Source organism: Loxodonta africana, chromosome 18 (genome assembly GCF_030014295.1).
Source record: "Loxodonta africana isolate mLoxAfr1 chromosome 18, mLoxAfr1.hap2, whole genome shotgun sequence".
NCBI lineage: Eukaryota > Metazoa > Chordata > Mammalia > Proboscidea > Elephantidae > Loxodonta > Loxodonta africana.
In genome coordinates, this window is record NC_087359.1 from 72,242,148 (window position 1) to 72,268,605 (window position 26,458).

General features: G+C 39.3%; 1 protein-coding gene across 2 annotated transcripts in view; it reads right to left on the reverse strand.

The window, feature by feature from the left end:
* The window catches only part of STX8 (syntaxin 8), a 344,866-nt gene that overhangs the window by 257,851 nt on the left and 60,557 nt on the right, over positions 1-26,458 (reverse strand). For both annotated transcript variants that reach the window (XM_010596609.2, XM_023556455.2), the window contains exons 5-6: positions 21,686-21,810; positions 71-163 (exon numbers count right to left, since the gene is read on the reverse strand). In XM_010596609.2, coding sequence (XP_010594911.1) covers positions 71-163; positions 21,686-21,810 — 218 coding nt within the window. The remainder of the gene's footprint in view (positions 1-70; positions 164-21,685; positions 21,811-26,458) is intronic.

A 26,458-nucleotide genomic window follows, 5' to 3' on the forward strand; every position in this document is an offset into this window, starting at 1 on the left:
TCAACAAATATTTCAGCCTTTAATATATACACTAAATTGCAAACCTGGTCAATCTCAGACTTCTCCTTACCATTTTGTTCATCCAATTCACTTCCAATTTCCTGCCCCATTTGTTTTTGGCGGCTTATGATGGAAGAAAGGGCATCAAGGCCTGCATCCTGTTCTGGAAGAAAAAGAAAAACAATCAACTAGCTGAAAAACCAGTGAAAGATAATTTAAACTCAGGAATGTACCACAATTCAATATATGATGAAACTAATATTTTAAGTCACTCAGGAAAAGACAGATAAAACAGTTAACATTATCAGAACACAACAAAGAAAAAATTAAATAACTCATACCTTATACTAAAATGATGTCCAGATAATTTGTTTCTAAATATTAAAAATAAGATTTGACTACATAAACATTTAAACTTTCCAACATATAACATGTAAAGAACACGTAACATCAATTAAAAAAAAAAAAAGACTTAATATCCCAATTTTAAAAATGGCCAAAGGATATAGACTGGAAATTCACAACAGAATAAAAAACAGAAAATAAATAAAACTTTTGACCTTACTACTTTTTTTTTTTCTTTTGGCTTATCAGATTTGTAAAGATTTTAAAAAATGATAATACCCAGGGCTAACTAAAGTGCGAAGGACTAGAGGCTCCTATGTACCATGTGATGGGAGGGTAAGTGGATACACCTTTCTAGAGGGCAAACCGGCCCATCTTTTTATCTATCAGTTCTGTTTCTAGGCATATATAGTAATATCATGTTCAGACGGTATGTAACGATATTATATAAGGATATTCCCTGAAAGGCTGCTTGCTACGCTGGTTATCAATCTACTGCCTCTCAGCTCCAAATTCACCCTTTTTGACTGCTCTGTCAAAATGGATCTGGACCCTTAAAATATTTTTTCCTTTGCCAGCTTTGTCACCTGAGGGCGCTGGAGAGACACTGCAGGAAGAAAAGGGTGTTTGCTTTCCGGTTCCAGCCTGCTCTCCTGAGAGGATGCTGTGCGCTTCAGTACAGGTCCTGCACAGCAGCCAGCAGCACCCGGTGAGCAGCAACCTCTCCCAAAACAAACCCTCCTGACATACCCTCTCACTGGCAATTTGTAGCAGAGTGTCTGCAGCCAGACGGCTCCCCATGAACAGCTTTCCCTGGCACCCCAGGACGCAGATTTCCAGCAAGTTCTTCGAGCACCACAGTGACTTCTCTGCCATCCAGGAATCCCAGCTGTGCCCTCTAAAACAAGGTCTGAATCTCAGCCTTGGGGGTGTGGTGCCCTTCCCTGAGTATGCTGTCTTAGCCCCAGAGGCTGTGATTGCTCCTTATGCCAATTACTGGACTACAGTCCCTGGGTGGTACAAACGGTTAACATACTTGGCTGTTTAGCTGAAAGACTGGCGGTTCAAGTCCACCCAGAGGTGCTTCAGAAGAAAAGCCTGGAGATCTACTTCCAAAAAATCGGTCCCTGAAAACCTCATAGAGCACGTTCTACTCCGACACACACGGGGTGCTGTGGGCCAGGATCCCCTCAACAGCAGCTGCTGCTGGCTTTACTTCTCACTAGCTCATCTACGCTCACTCTGATCCCCATTACAGTTAACGAGTCTGTATACTAAACTTGCTCTGTTCAAAATTCTCTCCCAGTTGCACCCAGACTGACATATTCATAACAGTGAAAAAACTGTAACTACCTAAAAATGCCCAAACACAGGGATTGGGTTACAATTTATAGTGTATCTATATAATGAAACACTATATGGCCATTAAAAACAACGGCAGAAGTGTATTTTGATGTAGAGAGGAGCCTATAGTATGTTAACAAATAAAAAGGCAGGATACAAAACCATGTAAAGTAAAACAGTGCTTTTGTTTTAAAAAAGGAAAATGTATTCCTTTTCTGGTTTTTTGAAAACTTAGAGAGAAAAGAACTCAAATAACTCAAGAGCCTTCGTTTAAAATGTGATATTGGCTTTTTGAACTAGGCTGTCTCAGAAGTGTCTTTGTGAGAACTTCTCGCCTTTGCTTTCGGGTGCATTAGGAAGAAACCTGTGAGGCTGAATGCAATGACTGTTTTTACCCAAGCAATATGCCAGGTGGTCTCTCGCTTCTTTTATGGGGTTTTAAAAAGAATTGTTTCACAGAAAGACCGATCTATAAAAGCAGAAATCTCAAAAGTCTTATTACCCAAGATCACATTAATAATTATATATTTTTTTCATCTTTTTATGGAATTAAACCATTACACTTAACTCATTAATTCATCTGGAATTTATTTAAACTAATGGTGTGAGGTAAGGACCCCTTGGTGACATACTTTGACACTATACACTTTTTTAACCATAGAAACAGCCTGTTGTCTCTAGGGATTGTTCCAAGTAATCGTTTTATAGCAAAATCACTTTATAATGAGGTTCTTTGGGGTCTTTAGTAACAACCACTTGGATGGCCTCCAAGATAAACCTATCTTCAACCTAGTTCTACTCTAGGATGGCCGATGTTATACTAAAATTCCAAACGCATCCAAAGAATAATCTATATATAGAACTGGGGGTCAAGTGTCAACATAAATGAAAAGGTCAAACAATTTAAAAAGAGGAAAGGAGATTCTTCCAGGGTTTTCAACTAGGGAGTCATTAATGTTCTGAAGTTGCTTTATGCAGTAGAGACACAGGTTATGAATGAAAAATACCTAGATTATAATCTTCTCTATCCAAACTCCCTGAGGGACTGAATTGCTGGGCTGAGGGCTGTGGGGACCATGGTCTTGGGGAACATCTAGCTCAGTTGGCAGAACATAGTTTATAAAGAAAATTCTGCTTTGGGGTGTAGCATCTGGTGTCTTAAAAGCCTGTGAGCAGCCATCTAAGATACTCCACTGGTCTCACCCCTTCGGAAGCAACGGAGAATGAAGAAAACTAAAGATACAAGGGAAAGATTAGTCCAAAGGACCACATCTATCACAGCCTCTACCAGATGGAGTCCAGCACAACTAGATGGTGGCCGGCTACCACTGACTGCTCTGACAAGGATCACAACAGAGGGTCCCTGACAGAGCTGGAGAAAAATATAGAACCAAATTCTAACACAAAAAGAAAGACCAGACTTGCTGGCCTGACAAAGCCTGGAGAAACCCTGAGAGTATGGCTCCTAGACACCAATTCAGCTCAGTAATGAAGTCACTCCTAAGGTTCACCCTTCGGCCAAAGATTGGACAGGCCCATAAAACAAAACGAGACTAAAGGGGCACGCCAGCCCAGGGGCAAGGACTAGAAGGAAAGAGGGAGCAGGAAACCTGATAATAGGGAACTCAGAGTTGAGAAGGGAGAGTGCTGACATGTCATGGGGCTGTTAACCAATGTCATAAAACAATGTGTACTAACTGTTTAATGAGAAACTAGTTTGTTCTGTAAACCTTCATCTAAAGTACAATAAAAAAAAATTTTTATATGTATTTTTTGTTGCACTTTAGGTGAAAATTTACAGAGCAAATTAGCTTCTCATTAAACAATTGATGCACATGTTGTTTTGTAACATTGGTTGCCAGCCCTGCAATGTGTCAACATGCTCCCTTTCTCAACTTCAGGTTCCCTATTTCTACTCATCCAGCTTTCCTGTCCCCTCCTGCCTTCTCTTCCTTGCCCCTGGGCTGGCGTGCCCATTTAGTCTTGTTTTGTTTTATGGGCCTGTTTTTTTTTTTTTTAATCTTTGGCTAAGAGTGGACCTCAGGAGTGACTTCAGTACTGAGTTAAAAGGTGTCCAAGGGTCATACTCTCAGGCTTTCTCCAGTCTCTGTCAGACCAGGAAGTATGGTATTTTGTGTGTGTGTGTGAGTTTGAATTTTGTTCTACATTTTTCCCTTACTCTGTCCGGGACCCTCTATTGTGATCCTTGTCAAAGAAGTCGGTGGTAGTAGCCAGGTACCATCTAGTTATGCTGGACTCTGTCTGGTAGAAGCTGTGGTAGCTGTAGTCCATTAGTTCTCTGGACTAATCTTTACGTTGTATCTTTGGTTTTCTTCATTCTCCCTTGCTCCAGATGGGGTGAGACCAGTAGACATATCTTAGATGGCCACTCACAAGCTTTTAAGACCCAGATGCTACTCACCAAAGGAGGATGTAGAACATTTTCTCTATAAACCATGTTATGCCAATTGAGCTAGATGTCCCCTAAGACCATGGTCCCCAGCCCTCAGCCAGTAACTCTGTCCCTCAGTTTGGATGTGTCCATGAAGCTTCTATGACCTCACCTTGGTCAAGTTGTGCTCTTCCGCAGTATTGTATACTGTCTTACCCTTCACCAAAGTTACCACCTACCTACTGTTTAGTGTTTTTCCCTCTGCCCCCTTAACCATCAAAGATTATTTCTTTCTGTGTGTAAACCTTTACATGAGTTTTTACAATAATGGTCTTATACAGTATTTGTCCTTTTGTGACTGACTTATTTCACTCAGCATAGTGCCCTGCAGATTCATCCATGTTGTGAGATGATTTGCAGATTCATCATTGTTCTTTATCGTTGTGCTGTATCCCATTATGTGTGTGTGTACAATAGTTTTTTTATTCATTCATCTGTTGATGGGCACTTAGGTTGTTTCCATCTTTTCACTATTGTGCATAATGCTGCAATGAAATCACAAAAGTCTTTTTGCCCAAGATCACATTAATACTTATATTTTTTTCCTCATCTTTCTACAAACCATTACATTTAACTCATTAAATTATCTGGAATTTATTTTAAACTAATGGACTGGCATAAATATGGCTATGCATGTGATACCTCTTATTTCTCTAGGATATATTCCTAGGAGTGGGGTTGCTGGTATGGCATTTCTATTTCCAGCTTTTTAAAAAAGCGCCATATCATTTTCCAAAATGGCTGTAACATTTTGCATTCCCACCAGTATTCTCTATCAAATTTGGCTCATTATCTGACTCAACTACCTAGAGTCCATCTCTCTAACGTAAAACAGAATCCAAAAAACCAAACCCACCGCTGTCGAGTCAATTCCGACTCATAGCAGCCCCAAAGGGTTCCCAAGGCTGTAAATCTCTACGGAAACAGACTGCCACATTTTTCTCCCTTGGAGCGGAGCACCTGGTGGTTTCTAACCGCTGACCTTCGGGTTAGCAGTAGATAGCTTTAACCACTGCGCCACCAGGGCTCCTTGCAAAACAGAAAGAGGGCTAAAAATTCTGCTCTGCTCAAATAATTTCTATTCACCCTTAGCACTGCCTCACCACGTTAAGTGCTACCATAAATTTTCCATTCCATTATTAAAAGCCACAGAAGGCCCAGATAACCACAATGTGTATGTATTAATGATATTCATTCCGATGACCTGAGGCTCTCCAAGTCCTAAAACAGCATTCCTGAGAGGAGAGGAAGGGCCATCTTAGAGATGTTCCAATGTAAAAAAAAATGTAAACCACCTGATAAATAGGAGCAGGTGGTAACTGATCAGACATATCAGGGAGAAAATAAAATGAGCTTGAATCACTGTGCTGAGATGTCTTCCAAACAGCCAAAGAAAAAGTAAATCATGTTTGATTCAGTTTTTGATTGAAGTATATTTTTGCTGTATTCTAACTTGTAACCTATGAATGGGAATGCCTAATTATCTGGCAAATAAAAAGGAGAACAGTCCAGTCTCTAAACAATCTGGATAAATCAGGGTTTACTTTATAATCAATGCTGAACAGGTTTCAGTGGAGCTTCCAGACTAAGACAGACGAGGAAAAAAGTCCTGGCAATCTACTATCAAAAAATCAGACAATGAAAATCCTGTGGATCACAACAGTCCAATTCCATTGTGCAAAGGGTCACCGTGAGTTGGGGGCCAACTTGACAGCAGCTAACAATGACAACAACAGGGACAAATAAGGAAAGATTAGGTAAAGGTGGTTAAAGAAGTTAATCACTACTTTGAAAAGACCCTTGGAGCAAGCTTTAAGAATTGGTGTTTGTTATTAATTGAATTGTGTCCCCCAGAAATGTGTGTCAACTTGGTTAGGCCATGATTCTTAGTACTGTGTGACTGTCTACCACTTTGTCATCTGACGTGATTTTCCCACATGTTGTGAATCCTACCTCTAAGATGTTAATGAGGCAGGATTAGAGGCAGTTATCTTAATGACACAGGACTCAACCTCCAAGATTAGGCTGTACCTTGTGTCAACCTCTTTTGAGATATAAAAGAGAAAAGCGAGCAGAGAGACAGGGCACTTCATACCACCAAGAAAGCAGAGCCAGGAGCAGAGTGTATCCTTTGGACCCAGGGTCCCTACACTGAGAAGCTCCTTGACCAGGGGAAGACTGATGACAAGGACCTTCCCCTAGAGCCAACAGAGAGTGAAAGCCTTCCCCTGGAGCTGACACCCTGAATTCAGACTTCTAGCATCCTAGACTGTGAGAGAATAAATTTCTGTTCGTTAAAGCCATTCACTTGCGGTATTTCTCTTATAGCAGCAGTAGACAACTAAAAAAAAAAAAAAAGACAGCGTTTTTGTTTGTTTTAAGATTTTAGAGAAGGAATCCTTCTGGTCTAGGTAACAGCTACAAGATACGGTATCTTCAAAGAAAGTTGTCTGAAAAGTCATGACTGCAAGAGTTCAAAGATTAGCTACTAAGATTGCCCAGTGTAACATGGAGTCTGGTTAGCCACTCTTCCCAACCCTACCACTTCATATGAAAGTACTGAGAGACCTAAGGACACAGAAATCTAGAACTAATGCATGACTTTCTGCTAGAATCTAGGAAGAACATCTACAGAATTACGGTAAGACTAGATGGAGAGGCTTCCTAGATACGCCTAGACAACCCTTGGGATTGTTTTACTGGGTTAAAAGGCTTGGGACCACAGTCTCGGGGGACAACTTAGTTGATTGGCGTATCATAGTTCACAAAGATAATGTTCTACATCCTAGTTTGGTTAGTAGTGTCTGGGGTCTTAAATTCTCGTGAGCAGCCACCTAAGATACAACTATTGGTCTCTACTTATATGGAGCAAAAGAGAAAGAAGGAAATCAAAGGTTCCAGAAGAAGCTAGTCCATGAGACTAGCAGTGCACATGAACCACAGACTCTTCTACCTGAGACCAGAAGAACTATTTGGTGCCCAGCTACCACAACCAAATGTTCTGACCAAGGACACGGTAGAAAGTTCCAGATAGAATGGGAGAAAAACGTAGAAAAAAAACTTAAATTCCTAAAAAAAAAAGGCCATACCTACTGGACTAATAAAGACTAGAGGAACCCCCAAGACTATTGCCCAAAGGTAGCTTTTGAACTTGGAATCGAAGCTATTTCTACAGGTCACCTTTCAGCCAAAAAATAGATTTGCATATAAAATTAACAGTATCACCTGTGAGTAATGTGCTCCCTAAACAATTAACTATATGAGATCAAATGGTCAACATTTACCCAAAAGCAAAGATGAGAAGGCAAGGAGGAAAAGGGAAGCTAGATCAATGGAAACGGAACAAAGGGGAAATACATAAAGGAGAATGTTGACACTTTGTAAAAATTATAACAATGGCATGTAACGATTTGTATAAAAATTGTTAAAGGGGAACCTAGTTTGTTGTGTAAACTTCTGCCTAAACACAATAAAATATTATTAAAAAAAAAAAGAGAAAATCTGAATGTTTACTCATGCCAGACTTGATTGAATTAATAAATTGTTGTTATTTTTCAAAAATAAATAAAATGGGTCTGCAAAAAAAAAAAAAAAAAAAGGCTAGATGGAACCAATTAAGAAAAACCTCACAAACAGAGTACTAGTGAATAAAAGTCTGCAACCTGACTCAGGAACACGGGTCTGTACTCGTGAAAAGGGAGAAGCAGCCCAGGTGGAGCCCAGCAGTCTCCCGGAGGTAAGGAGGATCCAAATAGGCCAATGAGGCTAGAATACACAGGGCAGAGCACCAGAGGGTCCACCTGGAATGTTCAGCTGAGTGTTGGTCAGGGTGCTCAAGGACACTCCTCAAGGATGGGGAAAGAACCACCCAAAGGGTAGAGGAAATGATTCCTCTGAGCTCAAGTAAGTTCAAGCATAGCTCCTATTCCCACCACCCAGGTCAGCTCATAATTCACGGAGCATCAGGTAAGAGTACTCGGCATGGTTCTGGCTCAGTAGTGAGTAAATCACCTCCAGACTGGGGTCAGCAAATGTTTTCTGTAAAAGCCCAGATAGTAAATACTTTAGGCTTTGTGGGCCACGCAGTCCCTAGGGCAACTACTCAGCTCAGCCGTTGTAGCAGGAAAGCAGCCATAGCTAATATGTAAATAAATAAGGGTGTCTGTAATCCCATAAAATTTTATTTACAGACCCTAAACTCTGACCTTCATATAATTTTCCCAAGTAACAAAACATTATTCTCTTGATTATTTTTCAACTATTTAAAAATGCAAAAATCACTCTTAGCTTGCTGGCCATGCAAAAACAGGTGGGGGCAGGATGTGGCCCACAGGCCGTGGTTTGCTAAGCCCTGCTCTAGAATTAATGCTGTTCTGATCCGCCTCACAGAGCAAAATCCAAATAACTGCATCCTAGAACAAATCTCAACAATATTCCTAAAAATATAAAAATACCTAGCACTGAACAAAGAAATATTTCCAGTATCTGGCATCCAAACAAAACAGTGCATGCAAAGACACAGGAAAACACACTCAGTTACGGGCAAATCAGTCACCTAAAACCAACCCAGACATGAAACATGTGATAAGATTAGTAGACAAGAACATCAAAATGGTTACTATAACTCTATTCTGTACGTTCAAGAAGCTAGAGGCAAGACAGCATGTTAAGCAAAAATAGAGAAGATATTTTAAAAAAAGAACCAAATTGTTAACTCTAGAAAACTACAATGTATAAGAAGACAAAGACACAGAATGAATTTGACAGCAGGTAGAAATTGCAGAAGAAAAGATTACTGAACCTGAAACCATAGTAACAGATATTACCCAAAATGAAATACAGAAGGGAAAAACATTTAAAAAAAAAAAAAAAGAGAGAGAGAGAATCAGTGAGCTATGGAACAATTTCATGTGGCCCAATACACATATAATCAATTGGAGCTCCTAACAAAAACAAAAAAAAAATTTATTTTAAGAAATAATAGTCTTTTACCAGAGGTCATTCAAATGGCCACCAAACACATGGAAAGAAATGCAAAGTCATTAGCCATCAGAGAGATGCAAATCAAAGTCACAACGAGACATCATTTCATTCTCACTAAAAAAAAACTAGGATGGCTAAAATAAAAAAACAGAAAATAACAAATGTTGCTGAAGATGTAGGGAAATTGGAACCCTTATCCATTGCTGGTGAGAATGCAAAATGGTACAGCCACTGTGGAAAGCAGTGTGGTGGTTCCTCAAAAAACTAAAAACACAACTACCATATGACCCATCAATTCCATTGTTAGGAATACACCCAAGGGACTTGAAAGCAGCAATGTGAGCTGACATATGTATCCCAATGCATACTGCAGAACTATTCGTAATAGCCAAAAGGTAAAAATAAACTAAATACCCATCAATGAATGAATGGATAGACAAAATGTGGTACATACATACGAAGGACTACTACTCAGCCAGGAAGAAAAACAAAGCCTTGACACAACATGGATGGAGCTTGTCAACATTGCGCTGAGTAAAATAAGTCAATCACAAAACAACAAATATTGTATGACCTCACTTATACAAAAAGATGAGAATAGACAAATGCACAGAGAACAAAGTTTATTAGTGATTACCAGGAGCAGAACGGATAGGGGAAGGGTGGCTATGCCTACGGGATGGGAAAATCACAGTGATTAAGGGTAATGGCTGAACAGTCAGTCAATGTAACTGATGTCAATAAGCTGTACACCTGGAAAAAGCTGAATTGGTAAATTTACCAAAAAAAAAAGAACAGCTGCTGAGGCTACTTAAAAAAAAAAAAAAAATTTTTTTTTTTTTTTAATGTACAACCAAATACCTCATGGGATTTGGTTCCTTGGTTTGGAGGTTTAGGGTCATGGTTTCATGAGGCATCCCAGTTAATTGGCCTACTATTGTGTTCAGTGCTTCTGTCCTACCTCCTAGTTCTTTGCAGAGTGCCTGGGGTCTTGAAAGTTAGCAAGTGGCCATCCAAGGGACAACAACTAGACTGCATTCACCTGGAGCAACAGAGGAAGAAGGAGAGTCAGGAATAGGAGGAAGAAACAGAATGAGTGGCTAACGGCCTCTATGAACAGCTGCCTCCTTTGCCATGAGACCAGAAGAACTGGATCGTGCCCGGCCACCATTATTGAATGTTTTGATCAAAGATTCTATGGAAGAATCATGATAAAAAGGAGGAAAATACAGAAAAGAATTTCAAATTCGCATGGAATACAAAATTTCTGGAGCCATGGATGCTGGATGAATTCCTGAACTATTGCCCTGAGATAATCATTAAACAAACCAAAAATATCCCCAGGAGTCTTCTTAAAACGAAACAATAGCTTAGCTTAACTGGTAAACAATGTCTGCCTTGAGGATTGTGCTCTTTTAAAAACTATCTATATGGAACCAAAAACCAAACCCAGCACCGTCGAGTCTATTCCGACTCATAGCGACCGTATAGGACAGAGTAGAACTGCCCCATAGAGTTTCCAAGGAGCAGCTGGCGGATTCGAACTGCCGACCCTTTGGTTAGTAGCCATAGCACTTAACCACTAAGCCACCAGGGTTTCCAAATTGACAACAGCACCTCAATAAAAATTAGAAAGGAAACTCAGGGACCAGTAAGTTCATGTTAATGGGGGAGGAACAATTCAGAAAAGGAAAAGTGGTCACACAACTTGAAGAATGTAATCAATGTCACTGAATTACACATGTAGAAATTGTTGAATTGTTGTATGTTATGCTGAGCACATTCTCAACAACAAAAAAATTAATTTTTTTAAAAAAGAAACAATGGCCAAAAATTTGCCAAGCTTTGTGAAAACTATAAACTCACATATCCAAGAACCTCAATAAACCCCAAACATAAGAAACATGAAAAAAAAAAAAAAAACTACATCAGGGCACATCATCATCAAATCACTGAAACCAGTGATAAATAAAAAATCTTAAAAGCAGACAAGAAAAAAAGGCAAGAGGAAGGAAAAGAGAATGACATATTTCTGGTTGGAAACAACCTAAAGCATAAGACAACACCATCTTTAAAATACGTAAATTTTAAAAACAAACAAAACCCACCTTTCAACCTAGAATTCTATGCCAAGCGAAGATATCTTTTAAAAATGCAGGCAAAATAAAGACTTTCTGACCTACAAAAGGTGAAAGGACTCATCAGCGGTAGACCTGCACTACAAGAAATGTTGAGAGCAAGTCCTTCCAGCAGAAGTCAGAGGATGACAGATGGAAATCTAACCTACACAAAGGAACAAACAGCACCAAAAAAAGATAACTGTGTGGGTAAACATAGAAGAATTTTACTCTTAACATGTAAATGCCTTTAAAAGATAAAGACTGTGTAAAGCAAAAATAGTCACATTGTACTGTGGAGTTTATAACATGTATAGAAGGAACACGGATGACAACAACGGCACAAAGGCCAAGAGGAGAGAAGCTGAAGTGGGCTATTGAAAGGTTCTTACACTACACATGAAGTGGTCTGATAGCACTTGAAGTTAAGACTGCGATAGTTAAAAATACACACTATAAACCCTTAAAAAAAAAAAAAAAGCCAATGAAAGAATGCAACAAAAAGTTATACTAACAAGCCAAAAAAAGGAAGTAAAAAGGATTCATAAAAAATATTCTAAAGAGGATAAAAACAATAAAGAACAGATGGGACAATAGAAAACAAACAGCAAGATGGTAGATTTAAATCCAACCGCATCAACAACCATATTAAATGTAAATATCAGGTCTAAACAGATGAAAAAGGTGGAGCATGTCTATCATGGATTGAACTGTGCCTCCCCAAAGTACCTGTCAACTTGGCTAGGTCATGATTCCCAGTATTGTATGATTGTTCACCATTCTGTCATCTGATGTGATTTCCCTATGTGTTGTAAATCCTATCACTGTGATGTAATAAGATGGATTAGTGGCATTTATATTGATGAGATCTACAAGATTAGATAGTATCTTAAACCAATCTCTTTTGAGATATAAAAGAGAGCAGAGAGACATGGAGACCTCATACCACCAAGAAAGCAGCGCCAGGAGCACAGCGCACCCTTTGGACCTGAGGTTCCTCCGCTGAGATGCCCCCAGACCAAGGGAAGACCAACAACGACCTTCCTACAGAGCCAACAGAGAGAGAGAGCCTTCTCCTGGAGCCAGCGCCCTGAATTCAAACTTGTAGCCTACTGGACTGTGAGAGAATAAACTTCTCTTTGTTAAAAGCCATCCACTTGTGGTATTTCTGTTACAGCAGCACTAGGTAACTAAGACAGTGTCAGAGAGAATAAAAAAGCAAGACCCAATTATATGCTGCTTACAACAATAGCACTTTAAATAAGTTAAAAGAAAAAAAGTGAATAAATACATACCATGCAAACACCAATCAAAAGTAAGTAGGAGTGGCTATATTAATATCAAAGTAGATTTCACAGTAGAGACTATTAGTAGGAATAAAGAGGATCATTTCATAATGACAAAGGGGTTAATGCATCAAGAGGACCAAACAATCCTAAATGTTTATTGCAAGGTATGGAGCCCCCTTGCAGTGAACAATTTGTCTTTGGTCCTGATTCCTGAGAGCCAGAACACACCTGAGGCCAAGGAGTGAGGGCTGACCAGATCCAGAGTGACCATCGGGACTGATGTTGACTAAGCCTCAGAAGGCATGATGTGATCAAAGTAAATCCCATCCATAGAGAAAAAAGAAAATAATAAAGATCAGAGCAAAAATAAGTAAAATGAAAAACGGGGAAAAAAAAATCAATCAAACTAAAAAGTAGTTCTTTGAGATGATCTGATAGTGTCTAGCCTAAAAGGACAGGTGGGAGGGAACAGACACAAATTAAAATCAGATTTTACAGCTATTAAAATGGTAATAACAAAGTATTAATGATTTTATGCCAATAAATTTGACAACTTTAGATGAAATGGACAAACTCCTTAAGAGATACAAACTACCAGTATTAGATGCAAAAATACTGACGCAAAAATTTGTAACAAAATTTTGGCAAATCAACTCCAACGATATATTAAAAAGAAAATACATCATGACTAAGTAGCATTCATATCAGAAATGAAAAGTTGATTCATCATATGAAAACCAGTAAGTGTAGCTCATCATATTAACAGACTTAAAAAAGAAAAACCACACAATAGCCTCAATGTTGTTGTTATTATTAGGTGCCATCAAGTCAGTTCTGACTCATAGTGACCCTATAGGACAGAGTAGAACTGTCCCACAGGGTTTCCAAGGAGCAGTTAGTAGATTCGAACTGCTGACCTTTTAGTTAGCAGCCGAGCTCTTAACCACTGAGCCATCAGGGCTCCATTAGCCTCAATAGATGCAGTAAAAGCATCTGACAAAACTTTACGTCATTTCTGATAAAAACTGTTAGCAAACTAGGAGTGGAAGGAATTTATTCAACCTGACATAATGGCATCTACAATAAACCTACAGTTAATATCATACTTAATGGTAAAAGACTAAATGTTTCTCCCCTAAGATCAGGAATAAGGCAAGGATGTCTGTGTTCATTACTCCTATTCGACATTGTTCTGGATGTTGTAGCCAGTGCAATAGGTTAGAAAAAGAAATAAAAGGCATCCAGATTAGAAATAAAGAAGTAACTGCCTTTATTCACAGACAGCATGATCACTTACATAGAAAATCCTAAAGGGTATACAAAAAAGCTACCAAAACAAATCAGTGAGTTTATCAAGGTGGCAAGATACAAGATAAATGTACAAAAATCAATTTTTATATACTAGGAACAATTAGAAATTAAAAATTTTGTCATTTACAATAAAATAAAAATATGAAATACTTAGGGATGGGTCTAATAAAATATGTTCAAGACATGTATGTACACTGAAAACTATAAAATACTTCTGAGGAAAAATTAGAGAAGAACTAAATAAATGGATAGACCACATTCACAAAATGGAAGACTCAATACTATTAAGACGTCAGTTCTCTCCAAATTAACCTATGGATTCAATATAACCCCAATCAAAATCCCAGGAGGCTTTTTTGTAGAAATTGAAAGCAATTCTAAAATTCACATGGAGATGCAAAGGACTTAAAACAGTGAAAAATTTTTTGAAATAGAACAAAGCTGAAAAGCTTATACCAACTGACTTAAAAGATTTATAAAGGTACAATAATCAAGACAGTGGGGTATTGATATAAAGATAAACAATTGGATTAATGGAACAGAACAAAACTCAAACCAAACCCAATATTGTCAAGTCAGTTCTGTCTCATAGGGACCCTATAGGACAAGGTAGAATTGCTCCATAGGGTCTCCAAGGCTGAAAATCTTTACGGAAGCAGACTGCCATATCTTTCTCCTGCAGAACAGAACAGAGAGTCCAGAAATAGACCCATACATACATGGTCAACTGATTTTAACAAAAGTAGAGAAAAGATAATTGTTTTAAAAAATGGCTCAATAACAAATTGATATGCATATTAAAAACAACGATGAATTTCAACATACCCTAATATATAAAAAATTAACTCTAAGTGGGTCAAAGACCTAATGTAAAACCTTAAACTATGCTGGCGAGGTTGTAGGGAGGCTGGAACCCTTATCTACTGCTGGTGGGATTGTAAAATGGTGCAATCACTATGGAAAACAGTATGGTGGCTTCCTCAAAAAGCTAGAAATAGAAATACCTTATGATCTAGCAATCCCACTCCTAGGTATACACCCAAGAGATATAAGATCAGTGACACGAACAGTCATACGCACACCTATGTTCGTTGCAGCTTAATTCACAATAGCAAAAAGATGGACACAATCTAAGTGCCCATCAACAGGTGAATGGATAAACAAATTGTAGTACATGCATACAATGGAATACTACACAGCTATAAAGAATAATGATGAGTTCTCAAAACATCTTACAACACGGATGAATCGGTATACTGAGTGAAATAAGTCAATCACAAAAGGACGAATATTGTATGATTTCACTGTCATAAAAAGACAAGAATAGGTGTACATACGGTAAGCAATGTTTTTTGGTGGCTACCAGGGGCGGGAGAGGGATGGAGGTGGAATCACTTTCTAAATAGCAGATATTTGTCATTTTTGGTGATGGGAAAGGCAATACCCAACATGGGTTAAATATGCACATACAAGAATAAGGGATAAATTCTACATGACATACACAATAACAGCAAAAAAAAAAAAAAAAAAGACTCAGAATGACCCTATGGGACAATGTAGAACTACTCCATAGGGTTTCCAAAGAGCAACTGGTGAATTTGAACTGCTGACCTTTTCATTAGCAGCCATAGCTCTTAAGCACTGTGCCACCAGGGCTCCGAAGCAATAACAACCGAAAGATTTACGTGTGGTTACTCAGGTAGATAAGTATGCATGTATGTGTACAGGAAGGCACATGTGAGTATCCACATGTGCAGGTACAGGTGTATTTGCAGGCACATGCATATACATGTTTGTGTGTGCTGCATATATATTCATATATATAATAAAGCCCGTAGGGGGCACAGTTACGGATACTTCCTAGACATAACCTCACGGGACTGGTTTACGGGATTTGAAGGCCTAGGACCATAGTCCTGTGAGACAACTTGGTCAACTGGCATAACATAGTTTATAAAGTTTATGTTCTACATCCTAGTTTGGTGAGTAGCACCTGGAGTCAAAAGCTTGTAAGCAGCCATCTAAGATACAACTATAGGTCTCTACTTATCTGGAGCAAAAGAGAAAAAATGAAACGAAAGACTCAAAAAAGAAACTACAGGACTAAGAGTCCACCCGAATCACAGCCTCATCTATCCTGAGACCAGAAGAACTAGATGGTACCCAGCTACCACTACCAACTGAACAGGGACACAATAGACAGTCCCTGATAGAACGGGAGAAAAATGTAGAACAAAACTCACATTCTTATAGAAGATCAGACTTACTGAACCAGTAGTGACTAGAGGAACCCACAAGACTGTCACTCTGAGATATCCTTTAAATTTGGAACAGAAACTACTCCCAGAGGGCACCTTTCGGCTAAATCACAGATTGGCTCATAAGACAAACAATATCACCAGTGAGTTACTGAGCTTTCAAAAAAAATCATCTATATGAGACCAAGAGTCAACATTTAGCCTAAAACAAAGATGAGATGATAAAGGGGGCAGGAAAGCTAGATTAATGAGAACTTAACAACCAGAAGGGAAATAATGAGAATATTTATGCATTGTGAAAAATGTAACCAATGTCACTGAGCAATATGTGTATAGAACTTTTTAAATGGGAATCTAATTTGTGCAAACTTACACCAAAAGTACAATAAAATACTGTAAAACTTAAAAAAAAAATTGTTTTAACCTTAAACTATAAAATTTCTAGGATAAAACCTCTGTGGCCTTAGGTTAGTCAAAGATTTCTTATATATATCCAAAATCACAATCTATAAAAGAAAAAATCAGTTAATTGGACTTGACCAAAATTAGGAACTTCTGCTCTTTCAAAGACACTGTTAAGAGACTGAAAAAAGTAAGACACAGACTAGGAGACAATATTTCTAAAACACATCTGACAAAGGACTTGGATCTAGGATATATAAGAAATTGTTATAACTCAATAAAAAAAAAACAAATAATCCAGTTGAAAAAGGATAAACCATCTGAACAAACTCTTAACCAAAGGAGACACACAGACAATAAAAAAGCACATGCAAAGGAGATTCACTGGGCTTTAAACCAAACGCCAAACCCACTGCCGTCGAGTCGATTCTGACTCATAGCAACCCCACAGGTCAGAGCAGAACGAGGCCCTCCTAGGCTTCCAAAGAGCAGCTGGTGGATTCAAACTGTGAGCTCTTAACCACTGCACCGGCAGGGCTTCCATGAGTCATTAGGGAAATGTATATTAAAACCACAATGAAATATCGCTACACACCTATTAGAATGGCAAAAATTAAAAAGACTGATGATACCAAGTCTTGGTGAGCGTCTGGAACAAATGGAAGATTTATATGATTCTGGCGGGCATGTAAAATGGTACAGACACTTTCAAAATTAGTTTGGCAGTTTTTCTTAAAAGTTATACATAAACCTACTACATGACTGAGTCATTCCACTCCTAGGTACTTACCTAAGACACATGAAATCTTATGTACATACAAGGACTTGAACATGAACACTCATAACAGTTTTATTTGTAATAGCCAAAAACTACAAACAATCCAAACGTCCATCAACGTGTGAATGGATACATTGATTGTGGTAAATCTGTACAATGGAATACTACCCAGCGACAAAAGACAATGACCTACTGACACACACAACATGGACGAATCTCAAAACAGTACGTGCTCAGTAAAAGAAGCCAGGCTGTATGACTCTACCTACATAAAACTATACAAAATATTAACTAATTTAGAGTAATAGAAGTAGATCAAAAATTGCCTGGGACACGTGATATTGGTTACTACCCCTACAATGTGTCAGCACTCTCACCATTTCCACCCCGCCTACCCCGTTTCCATCCATCTGGTTTCCCTGCCGCCCCTTGCTTTCTCATCTTTGCTTTTGGGTAAATGTTTACCCTTTGGTCTTGTATAGTTCATTGTTTAAAGGAACACATTCCTCACAAGTGTTATTGTTTATTTTTTGGGCCAGTATATTATATATATATGTATTATCATTATATATCATATATATTATATATGCTGTGTACACTTTCACCTAAAACACAATAAAATATACATATTTTTAATTACGCTGAGGGGTGTGCAGACCATGGTCTCGGAGAACATCTAGCTTAACTGGCATAACATAGTTTATAAAGAAAATGTTCTACATTCTACTTTGGTGAGTAGCGTCTGGGGTCTTAAAGCCTGTGAGTGGCCATCTAGGATACTCCACTGGCCTCACCTCATCGGGAGCAAGGGAGAATGAAGAAAACTAATGAAACAAGGGAAAGATTAGTCCAAAGCACTAATGGGCCACCACTACCACAGCCTCCACCAGACTGAGTCCAGTACAACTAGATGGTGCCCAGCTACCGCCATCGATGCTCTGATAGGGATCACAACAGAGGGTCTGGGATAGAGCTGGAGGAAAACATAGAATAAAATTCAAACTCACAAAAAAAGACCAGACTTAGTGGCCTGACAAGACTGGAGAAACCCTGAGAGTATGGCCCCTAGATGCCCTTTTAGCTCAGTAATGAAATCACTCCTGAGGTTCACCCTTCAGCCAAAGATTAGACAGGCCCATAAAACAAAACAAGACTAAATGGGTACAGCAGCCCTGGGGCAAGGGCTAGAAGGCAGGAGAGGACAGGAAAGCTGGTAATAGGGAACCCAGGGTCGAGAAGGGAGGGCGTTGACATGCCGTGGGGTTGGTAACCAATGTCACAAAACAATACATGTACTGATTGTTTAAGAAGAAGCTAGTTTATTCTGTAAACCTTTATCTGAAGTACAAAAAAAAAAAATTATGCCAAGTGAAAGAAGCCAGACACAAGAGGACAAATACTATATGATCCCACTTATATGAAATATCCAGAAGCAGCAAATCCAGAGAAACACAAAGTAGATTAGTTGCCAGGGAGTCAGGGGAGGAAGGAACGGGAAGTGACTGCTAATGGGTACATAGTTTCTTAAAAACAAAAAAACAAATACAAACTTATCAGAATCATACACTTTAAATATGTGTAATTTGTACTGTATCAACTATACCTCATTTAAACTGTTTAAGAAAGGGAGAGTTAGAAAGAATAACGTATCTGTACATACTGACATGAAAAAATGTCCGTGACACATATTAAGTAAAAAAAAAGTATATCATGACCCCATTTATATAAAATGTGTGTGTTTGTACTGTATATATGCATGTACATGAATAGAAAAAACATCCAGGGAAATACATATTAACCCATTTACAGTTTGGGCTTGGAGAAACAATAAGAAGGGTTTTTCTTTTTATATAGCCTTGTATTGCTTTACCTTTAAATAACAATCATGCACTGTTCTGAAATTTAAAAAGGAGAAAATTTAAAAAATAATTAGCAGGTTTAGCAAAAATATACAATTGACCAACAAGTACATGAAAAGATGCTCAACGTCACTATTCATTACCAAAGGGGAAAAAAAAATCCACTGCCATTGAGCTGACTTCAACTCATTGCCACCCAGTAGGACAGAGTAGAACTGCCCCGTAAGGTGCCACATCTTTCTCCTGAGGAATGGCTGGTGGGTTCAAACTGCCAACCTTTGGTTAGCAGCCGACTGCTTTAAGCACTGCACCGCCAGGGCTCATTAGGGGAAAGTAAATCAAAACCACAGTGAGATACTACTTCACCCCCACTAGGATGGCTATTTTTAGGAAAACGGAAAACATCAAGTGTTGGCAAGGATGTGGAGAATCTCAGGCCCTCATCTACTGTTAGTAGGATTGTAAAATGGTGCAGCTGCTGTGGAAAACAGTTTGGCAGTTCCTCAAAAAGTTAAACACTGAACTACCATTAAAAAAAAAAAAAGGTTTTTTCAGTCCAGTCACTTCCGACTCATAGTGACCCTATAGGACAGAGCAGAACTGCCCCATAGCGTTTCTAAGGAGAAGCTGGTGGATTTGAACTGCTGACCTTTTGGTTACCAGGTGAGCTCTTAACCACTGCACCCAGCAATTCCACTCCTAGGTATACACCTAAAAGACTTGAACGCGAGGACACAAACACTTGTACGTCATTGTTCACTACAGCACTATTCACAATAGCCAAAACCACCCAAATGTCCATCAGTGGATGAATGGATAAGCAAAATGTGGTATATACATACAATGGAATATTACTCAACCATAAAGGGAAATGAAATTCTGATACATGCCACGACATGGATGAGCCTTGAAAACACGCTGAGTAAAATACCGCATTTTTACGCAAATGACACACACCTTCTATGTTTGCCAACCACGCTCCCCCAGCAAGGTATTTGCATAAGCACGCTATGGTAATTTTTTTTCATAATTTTTATTGTGCTTTAAGTGAAAGTTTACAAATCAAGTCAGCCTCTCCCACAAAAACCCATATACACCTTGCTATACACTCACAATTACTCTCCCCCGAATGAGACAGCCCGCTCTCTCCCTCCGCTCTCTCTTTTCGTGTCCATTTCGCCAGCTTCTAACCCCCTCCACCCTCTCATCTCCCCTCCAGGCAGGAGATGCCAACATAGTCTCGAGTGTCCACCTGATCCAAGAAGCTCAGTCCTCACCAGCATCCCTCTCCAACCCATTGTCCAGTCCAATCCATGTCTGAAGAGTTGGGTTCAGGAATGGTTCCTGTCCTGGGCCAACAGAAGGTCTGGGGGCCACGACCACCGGGGTCCTTCTAGTCTCAGTCAGACCATTAAGTCTGGTCTTATGAGAATTATGCTAATTTTTTACAGCAACATGTGAAAAAAAAACTGGCATAGCGGCACTTAGGAAAATACCTCGCTGGGGGAAGTGTGGTTGGCAAACAACCGTATAAGGCTTGCCTTATTTGTGTAAAAATACAGTAAGTCAGATACAACAGAACAACTGCATGATCTCACTTATATGAAATATCTAGACGAGGCAGATGTATAGAAGCTAAAGTATACCAGGGGTGGGTGGGAGAAGGAAATGGGAAGTTACTGCTTAAGGGGCACTGAGCTTCTGTCAAGGCTGAGGAAAAATTTGGAAACAGATAGGGTTGATGGTTGTACAACATGGTGACGTAACTGATGTCACTGAACAAAAAAAACGGTGAAAGGGCAAACATTTTGTTATATAGGCAGTCCTCGGGTTAGGAATCTCTGACATATAGACAGCTGGTACTTGCCCTTTAATGTTATGTAAATTCGCCCTCACTCTGAAATGACTGAATCAACCCCTGCTCACAACAAATTCTTTATCACAATCACCTCCGCTCACTGCACATCCAGCTTTTACATCATTTAAAAGGCTTCGAGCCTTTTCTTGCCCTAAACTAAGGCTAACTAACAACTGGATGCACCCATTCTGACTTACCTACAAATTCGACTTAAAGATTTAAAGACACACTTAGGATGGATCTCATTTGTTACCTGGGGACTGCCTATATATATTTTTACCACAATAAATAATAATAATTAGCAGGTTTAACAGCTGCTAGGCAAGATGAACTTAAAGGTAAAAGCCAAATTGACTTATTTTTATACAAAAGAAAGATGGAGTCTTGTGTTCAGGGAATAACTCCTGATGGCAAAGAAAAGGGAGGGCACAAACAGCTGATTCCCCTGGGCATAGTACACTCCCCACCGCTCTCCCTGCTCTCGGCCACTTAGAATCACTGCCTCAGTGAGCTCTCCCAACAGATGACAGCAGCTATCTCTCCCCCAGGCATGCCTAAGCCACAAAAACATCAAGAGCTGTGAAAGACCAACAGTTTTCACTCTGATTTTCAATGGGGATAAGGAACATTTGTGGCTGGAGTCCAAATCTGGCCAGGCTTCTGAGCCCACACTCCAGGGGTGTCAGTACCTTGGATAATTCTCTGCTGTTGTTGCCGGATTTCGTCAAAGCCCAAGCCTCTGGTCTCCTCCGGCTCCTCAAGGAGCCACGGGTTGGAAGCTCCTCGCTTAGCCCCTCCAGTCATCAGGCTGGACCTAAAACAACATTAAAGGGGTTACAGATCCCAAAAATATAGCTCAGGTGCAAATCAGTCCCACAAATGCAAAAGTGGCCAGCCTCACGGGCTTCAAAAATTCAATTCAACTACAGTTTACTGCATTCTTAGTGTATGCCAGGAACAGTGTCAATGCTGGAAGAAAGACAAGGATGGACAAGGCACAAGCCTGGTCTCCTAGACAGTTCTAGCCTGTTAAGGAGTCTACGGCCGCATCTATAAACGCTTACAAATCCTTACAGACACATTTGAGTCAATCACTGTGGAAGACGTTGGTAAATTAGGTTCTTAACTTTCAAAAACTTCCATTCAAGGCCAAATGGAAGTGACCTTTTTATTAGGACAAAGTTTGTCTCACAGGCCACGTGACACCAAAGGCAGCAATATTATTTATCAAGCAGATACAATATTGTGACTACAGATTCTAGCATAAGAAAGGACCATATAATTTTGTTTTGCTTTAAAGGATATTTGGTTGCTCACAGGGTTTCAAATCCAATTTTACGAATACAGTGTAGCATTCATAACATAATAAACAATTCCCAATTGTCAATCTTAATCTTTACTCTCCCTAGTAACCCACATACCCCTTCGGTGCCAGACATACTGGTCTCCTTACTGTCCGAGGAAGAGGGAACAGAGACGTTCTGCATCAGTCCAAGTTTACAGGAACCTTCTCATCAACGGCATCTCCTCTCCTGACCCTGCCTGCCCACTTTCTGTCCCAGCTGCAAGGATCCTCTTGTTCACTAAACCAGCTCTGACCACTTCAACCCAGACATGGACACTTTACATACTTTAGACAGCCCACAGGATTCATAAAAATAACAATGATGATAACGATGCCGATACAAGGGTAGTGACAGTAATAGTCAACACATAAAGCATTTATTGTGTACAGAACCAGCTCTAGGTGATTTACATGTACTTACCCGTATCTCAGGGAAACCCTGGTGGCTAAGAGCTGCGGCTGCTAACCAAAAGGTCTGCAGTTCAAATCCACCAGGTGCTCCTTGGAAACCCTATGGAGCAGTTCTACTCTGTCCTATATGCTTGCCATGAGTCGGAATTGACTCGACGACAGTGGGTTGGGTTTGGTTTCGGTTACTCATATCTCAGTTGCTTTTAATTCTTCCAGCCCTTTTGACATCTCTTGTATAGAAATAACTGCTGCCTTAGTGTTCAACCTTTTATATTGATGTGCTTCATGTCTACTATGTAGAAGCAGGAATTGAAAATTAGCCTTCACACAACATGGAGTGAATGGCTAAGAGCATAACCTTGAATCCTGGCTCTGCTACCAATGGCAATATATGAAGAGTAACATCTACCTGATAGGGTGGTCCTGAGAATTAAACGAAAAATAATTCATTTGTTAGAAAAACATTTGCTGAGTACCTACTATGTGGCAGGCATTGTTCTCATCAACACAAATAAAGGAGAAACAGAACACAGACAGAGAAGAGCCCCGCCCTTAACAAAGCATATATTCTTACTACCAAACCCGAACCAAACCCGTTGCTGTCAAGTCAATTCCAACTCATAGCGATCCTATAGGGCAGAGTAGAACTGCCCACAGGGTTTCCAAGGAGCAACTGGTGGATTCAAACTGCTGACCTTTTGGTTCGCAGTTGAGCTCTTAACCACTGTGCCACCAGAGCTCCACATTCCTGTTAGGACTACTGCTTTCATACTGTTGGGGGAATAATGTGTGAAATGTATGCAAACGCCTAATGCAGTCAGTGCTTGGAAGATAATAATCTTAGAAGATAATAATAAATATCAACAATTTATCATTGTACCAACTGTTGCATTCTATACACAGAAAAAAAAAAGAAAATACACAGAAGACACTGAAAAATTATTTTCTGAATGAAGGAATATGTCCTAAAAGGACATATCAATTTCATTTTTAGTTTAGAACCATAAAACCCATAGAAAAATATCATATATATTAAGAAACAAACTCAAGTAAAGCAGAAAGAAAATTTTTGATTCCTTAGACTAAAATTTTAAACACAGAGCTGGTCTCTATACTCAAAAGTACTAACATGTCAAACACAAGTATAGCTTTTTTTCTACTTTATTGAAAATACAGATGTGTTTCTATAAGCCTTGCTGTACTTGGTTGACCCCAAGTATCCAAAATGTCAAGGTTTCAGGTTTATTCCCTCTAACGATCACTCAGTTTTATCTAGCTTTGAAGCCAGGGACAGAAGGCAATGGGAAAAGAAAGGAAGGAAGGAAGTTTACAATCAAAGTGTATCCCTAATTCTTAAGCCAGCCTATGAGAGCCAGCTTTAGATCAAAAAAACCATCCGGGAGTGGCCATCTAAGATACATCTAATGGCTGGAGCAAAGGAGAATAAAGAAAACCAAAAAAACAAGGGAAAGATTAGTCTAAAGTACTAATGGACCACAACTGCCACAACTTCTGCCAGACTGATCCCAGAACAACTAGATGATGCCCGGCTCCCACCACCGACTGCTCTGACAGGGATCACAACAGAGGGTCCTGGACAGAGCAGTAGAAATATGTAGAACAAAATTCAGATTCACACACAAAAAAAAAAGACCAGGCTTACTGGTTTGACAGAGACTGGAGATACCCCAAGAGTATGACCCCCGGACAGCCTTTTAATTCAGTACTGAAGTCACTCCCAAGGTTCATCCTTCAACCAAAGAGTAGACAGGGCTATAGGCAAACAATAACACACATGAGGAATGCGCTTTATAGTTCAGTCACGTATACGAGACTAAATGGATACACCATCCGAGAAGGCAGGGAAGGACTGGAAAACTAGACAAATGGAACAGGGAAACTGGGGTGGAGAAGGGGAGAGTGTTGACGTATCACGGGGTTGACAACCAATGTCACAAAACAATTTGTGTATTAATTGTTTGATGAGAAACTAATTTGTTCCGTAAACTTTCACCTAAAGCACAATTAAAATAAATAAATTGTATGCCTGTACAAAAAAAAAAGCCATCCGGGGTTGTATGCACCGTTCATTGCAAAAGCAAGGGCTGAAAACCAGTACCATGGGTCAGAGGTATATAAAGTTGCCTCTAAAGTACATCAGGGATCAGCTGTGAGCATCCATTCAAGTTAGTCTATTGTATTCAAACCCACCCACCAGTATCACCGAAGGAAGGCCTGGTGACCTGCTTCCATTAAGGTTACAGTGAAGAAAACCCTATGAAGCAGTTGTACTCGGTAACACATGGGGTCACCGTAAGTCAGAATCGACTCGACAGCAACAGGTTTGGTTTTTGATTTTTATCCCAGGTGACATTTCTCATTTAATGTTAATGCTGGAATGTCCCACTGGTAGCTCTTGTCACACAAAAAGTATTACTTTTTAAAATTAGCATGAAAGGGGAAAAAACATAAGAATTTTTCAGCCATCTCAAAACACAGCAAATTAGAGCTACAGCCTTTAATTGCATGCTTTTAAACAACCACCAATTAGAGAATAACAGCGACAATGGGCACAACTTAATACTGATGTCAAACACACATATGAGAAAGCACCAGACATACATGAAAGAGTCCCCAGGGCTGAGTAACACCTCTAAAATCTTAACCACTGGGAAAATTATTTTGGCCCCAACCCCATGTAATTCAATATCAAAGCAATACTGAACTGTCGTGCACAGAAGTTACATGCTCTAAGGAAATAAAAATCATTTCTTAGTGCCTTCTCTCTGGGTTATCCAATTCCAAATGTTTGGTTAGTTCTTCAAAACCGGATCAATCAATCTCTAGCACTCTCTCTTTTTTGTTTGCTTTGGTGTTTCTTTTTTGCTGGTGCCCCAAACCTACTGGGAAATCCAGCCTTGAATAAGCCTTTACTAAGAAGAGTGGGTAAGACCACAGTTCTTATTTTACGGACTTCTTTTCTTCATTAGGTTTTATGCTCAATCTGGGGTGATGCCTATTATTATTTGGCACTGTTCTAGGTACAAAGAAAAGTGGGAAGAATTTAAGACGTAATTTTTGCTATCAAGGAGTTTATGATCAAATTAAAAGGAAAGACTAACGCACATGAAGCAATTACTAAGAGAACAGCTCACTTTGAATCCTTGGGCTCTTCAGCCCTGGTTTTCTCATGCATAAAATAAGGGATCTAAGTAGGTTAGTGGTTTTCAACCCTCTTTCTGGCCCAACACTTGAGGAATATGACACACTTGTTAACAGCAGTTAGTCAACAAACACTGAAGGGGCTGGGGGTGAGTGGGGAAGATTCACCATGTTGATAGGAGGTGGCGAGTATCCTTTTTTTTCCTTCTAAATTTTATTTATTTTGTTGTTGTTGAGAATATACACAGGAAAAACACACATACCAATTCAACAGTTTCTACATCTGCAATTCAGTGACATTGATTACATTCTTTGAGTTGTGCAGCCATTCTCTCCCTCCTTTTCTGAGTTGTTCCTCCCCCATTAACATAAACTCGCTGTCCCCTAAAGTTTCTATCTAATCTTTCCAGTTGCTGTTGTCAATTTGATCCCACATAGACAGTTCTTAAAATGCTCAAGGCAGGCCTGTTTTTTTTTTTTTTTACTAGTTAAGCTAAACTATTATTTGGTTTTAAGAAGACTTCAGGGGATATTTTTTGGTATA